General features: G+C 34.0%; 1 protein-coding gene across 5 annotated transcripts in view; it reads left to right on the forward strand.

Annotated features, from left to right (window-relative positions):
• Positions 1 to 4608, forward strand: part of CUNH6orf118 (chromosome unknown C6orf118 homolog) — a 23431-nt gene that overhangs the window by 12131 nt on the left and 6692 nt on the right. For 4 of the 5 annotated variants that reach the window (XM_019628174.1, XM_019628176.1, XM_019628177.1 and 1 more), the window contains 4 exons: positions 742 to 800; positions 1475 to 1656; positions 3926 to 3979; positions 4497 to 4558. In XM_019628174.1, the coding sequence (XP_019483719.1) occupies positions 742 to 800; positions 1475 to 1656; positions 3926 to 3979; positions 4497 to 4558 (357 nt within the window). Of the gene's footprint in view, positions 1 to 741; positions 801 to 1147; positions 1298 to 1474; positions 1657 to 3925; positions 3980 to 4496; positions 4559 to 4608 lie in introns of those variants that run through there. The other variant, XM_019628178.1, reaches the window with a different exon arrangement.

Here is a 4608-nt window from a genome sequence, read left to right on the forward strand (position 1 = left end):
TACCTTTTTGTTTCTTTTAATCTATGGTAAAATGAGCTAATATATGTGAAAATCTTAAATGATTAGGCCCCTTATAAACGTGCACATTAAGTCATTTGTGGTGTGATGTCTTTAACTAAATCACAGGGTTTCCCTCAGTATATGCAACACTTAGGAGACTCCTTTTTTTCTCTTCTCTCTACATCCACTAGAAATAAGATAGTCAATTTAGTTTATTTTGAACCAGGAGGAGGATACAAAGAGGTGTTTTATTTCCTTATTTTTAAATCTCTTGTATTTTATTTTTGATTTAAATACAGTGGAATTTGAGCCTTGTACCTGTGCAATGAAATCATAGCACACAGGAAAAATGTGATTCCAACATCAGTCAGACCTTTCCATGGCTCTTGGTTTGTTGTTTGCCTCAGAGCATAAAATGCTCCTTTCTTTGCCTCCTTGCTTCTTAGAAATTCAATTCACAAAATACTATTAATAAACACTATAGGAAGTCATGTATTTCATGCGAACCAGCTCCTTTAACCAATGGCTTATGCAATCTGGGCAGGCAGGTATTCTTTGGTTTACTTGACTGACTTAGGCTCTCCTTTTATATACATCTCCTAATAACCTTTTATGTTAGAAACTAAGAATTGATTGGTTTTTATTTCTCTATTAGAAAAAAAGACATGTATAAAATAAAAGGAGAAAAAGGTAAGTACGAATTGGGTTCTAATATTTCCCTTTTTTATTCTCAAACGGTAGACTCAGACATGAATTAGAGGTGGAGCACAGGTTGCTGCAATCTGCTAAGAAAAACGCAGGTGAGTCCTCGGGTGATGTGACATGTGTTTTTCTGTGGCCTCTGGGTGAGGGGTCTTCCAACCTGGGCCGCTGTCCATCCTGCACGCTGGGTGCCATGCACAGAGCGACCATTGCCTGACTGCTCTCCCCGCACCCCCATCTTGCCCCCCCGGCTGAAAAGCCTTCAACGTCTTCCAAGGTTAAACGACCTTTGCAGATCTGACGCTTCCTGCTTATCTAGCGTCATCTCTTGATGTTACTCACCTGGCACTCAAGGCCCCACCCTACTGGATAACTTTTTTTTTTTTACTGAATGTGCCAAGTATTCTCTTCCACCATCACCCCACTCGCCCTTTTTACTTTTTAGCTCCTAGTCATCTGTCTTTCCAGTTTCAACTTATTCACAGCTCTCTGGGCAAGTCATCCTGTGCTTTTGCCACCCTGTGCTCAATTCAGCCTTCAGTAGACATTTACTGATGAAATGAATGGATTAAAGGAGGACTATCTGCATTTTTGGGTCAGATAATTTTTATCAATGTGTTTGGAGTTTGAGTTGCATTATATTTTGTAGCTATATAAAGCATGTAGCATATAGAGCATATATATCATAATATTGTTAATAACACATCATGATATTAATAAGGGGCTAAGATATTAAACACAGTGATACTTTGCTTTTAAAAAATGTTTCCAGAATTATCTGAAAAAACTGTAACCGACGAGAAGCACCTTACTCTTATTGAGCAGGTTGAAAAGAAGAGATGCGAAATACTTAAGAAATGGGATGAAATTCAAGATCTTGAAAGAGAAATTAAAACAACTTTGATTCATACTGGAATTTCGCATATCATTAAGGATAGGATTAGAAGCATAGAGGTATGCTATTTATGTATTTGACTGTTCACGTTCTTTCCTTTCAAGGCCTCGATAAACATATGAAGCAATTTGATTTTGCAATAGGGTAAAAAATTACATAAAATTTGGTCCAAATATATTTTCATTTCCAACATTTGTAGCAAATGATTAGCAAATGATTAGAATAATTAAGAGATCTAGTGCAAACAACAAAAATGAAGGTGATAAAAATTCTGTAAAGCTCTGTTAAGGGTCAAATTGGAACTCTTTCAGGTCAATTGATGTGTCTAAAAATGTAATGTTTTGTTTAGAAAATGATTGCCCTAAAAATAATGGCTTTTGTCATTTAGTGTCTAAAACATACTAAGTTGTTTAAGCTGAAGCTTTCAGTAGTTAAGTAACCTGCACAATGTGACACAATTTAGAGGTGGCAAAGCTGAGGTTCAGGCTTAATTTTGGGGGACTTCAAAGCCCTTGTCATTTTTATTGTGCCATATTGACTCCATAGTTAGATTCTGAGTTGGCTGTACAATTAATTATGCTGGCAGATAAGAATGCGTTACTGCCATTGGAAGGAGAGTCAACTATATTAAAAATAGTCTTTTACAATTATTGTAACAATTTCCTTGATGAAAATATATTGTAAGTTATAATCTATGTTTTGAAATGCTATGGTGCCCTACTTTCTATGTGTTATAACCTAATTTTTATTTTTGAAGACTCAGACCCAGTGTAACCACTGTTTACAGAGTTTATAATTGATGTGTAATTGTTACTTTTTACTGTGGTTAAATGGTTACAGATGGTTTCCTAGTACTATTTTTTTCCCTTTAAAGCAGAATTATAGTGTATGGAAGGTGGTAGTGGTTCAAACTTGTTTTGATTTCTTTTTTCCTTTAAAATCATGTTTATATTTTCTTCTGTGTGTTTTTTTAGAGGGTTTTCTTTTTTTAAAAACTAATGTCCTGACAACAAACACTAACTTATAATTGAATGTTTAAACAGTGGAAATAATGAGTTACAGGTTTATATATTGTGAACATGATGTAATGCCAAAATCATGTAAACTTTTCTTTCATAATTAACATCCCTTTAAGTGGGTTGAATCTAGGAAATAGGAGATTCCCTTTAATGATTCTATATCATGAATATATATTGCTTTAACTATTTATTATTTATATTTGGCTCCTTAATTCAGGTACTGGAAGGTACAATAGAATTATATGTATTATCCTTTCAAGTAATTGATTTCTGGTTCTGAATATTAACTATATTAATTCAAAACCGAAGAAAAGTAACTAAATGTTTCAAGGATAAACAATGTGCTAAATACTGCTGTGAACGTGAAAAAAATACTATTTCATGTCATTCCTAATGACCCTAAGAGATAGTAAAAGATAGCTGCTATTATTAACCCTCTTTTTCAGGTAGAAATCAAAGCAAAAATATGCTAAGTAGCTTGACTGAAGCCACAGTGAACAAGAAGTTCAATGAGGGTTTAAACTCAGCTTAGGTTCTTAATTATAGACTATCCAGCCTCACAGGTATAATTGCTAATCCTTTTCAATAAGTTGGCTAACTGCAAGACCAAGTCTTTACAGCCCCTGCCCATCACTTCTTGCTCACAATTATTTTGGATATTCTCATTCACAGTGTTAACTAATTTTTTAAATCTCATTATAATACTCTTGGCATTTTGATTTTGCTTACAATGAATTTATAGATTCATTTGGGAAGAAGCGACAGCTTTACAATATGAAAACTGTCACCAAGGAACATTGTATATTTTTTTAATTTAAATTTAAAAATATTTTTGTTATGTTTATTCTTGTGACTTTATGGTACTTTTATACTATTGTGAATTAAAACTTTAAAAACTCTTTTACATTACAGTTCATAATCAGTTATTGCTGGTATATATGTGATGTATTGATATTTGTATTTTTATATTATATACAGCCACCTTAACAAATTCTATTATGAGCTCTGAACAGTGAAGAAATCTTCTACTCTGGAATTCTCTAATTCCAGAGTATTAAAACTCTCTTATATTTTGCACCATCAACCCCTACCTTCTCTAGTTTTGACCCAAAGGGCCAGGATCATTCTGTCTTACCAAATGTCCTTCAAGTCATGCTTTGCTTTTTCACCTGGTTTTAAATGGTGTGTAGTTGGGTACTTTTGAAATTAGAATAACAGCACTCACATAATGCTGTTTGTTCCACAAATGGGGAAACTAAACAAATATTCTTAACCTTGTGTATTTCTCTTAAAATCATTTCTCCTTCAGGCTGAAGCTATAAAATTAGAAACAGCAAATAACGTTTTAAAGAAGACAACATATGTAAGTCTTTGTGAAACAGTATTTTTATGTAGAACATAGAAATATTTCCTTTAGTGCCTTCTTGTGCTAAGTCATAAACCAAATAAGAGCATATGTATTATCTTTCTAAATGACAACTTTCTGTAATTCTAAGAAGCTGGCTATGCAGACGTTAGCTTAATATTGGACAGGTATAAGCTAATGTATTAAAAAAAACCTTTTTAAAAAGTTGAATGTGCCTATCAGAATTGACCATTTATCTAACCCTTCCCCACATAACAGTTAATTTTAATGAATTTATTTGATGACAATGACTATAATGAACTGCCTCCTCTAACAACTTTCAGGACAGCCCTCTCAAATGGGTGCTAACCATCTGCTCCTTGATAGATTGTATTTTGTTTCTATTCCATACATGTATATCTCTGTATTACACGCAGTATGAGTTAGTATGTTATGCCCAATTCTCGAGGTGGTAATCTATTTGGATTCAATATTATTGTCAATGTACATGATTAAATGACTTAATTCTTGGTAGATGATGGAAAACCAGGTGAAGCAGTGCCTGCAGAAGAGCAAGATGAGTGAGGAAGAGCAGCGGTAAGTGGTGACCCAGGGTGTCAGAGCCGGCACAGTCTCGGCTGTTCTCA

The sequence above is a fragment of the Hipposideros armiger genome, unplaced genomic scaffold (genome assembly GCF_001890085.2).
Source record: "Hipposideros armiger isolate ML-2016 unplaced genomic scaffold, ASM189008v1 scaffold_753, whole genome shotgun sequence".
NCBI lineage: Eukaryota > Metazoa > Chordata > Mammalia > Chiroptera > Hipposideridae > Hipposideros > Hipposideros armiger.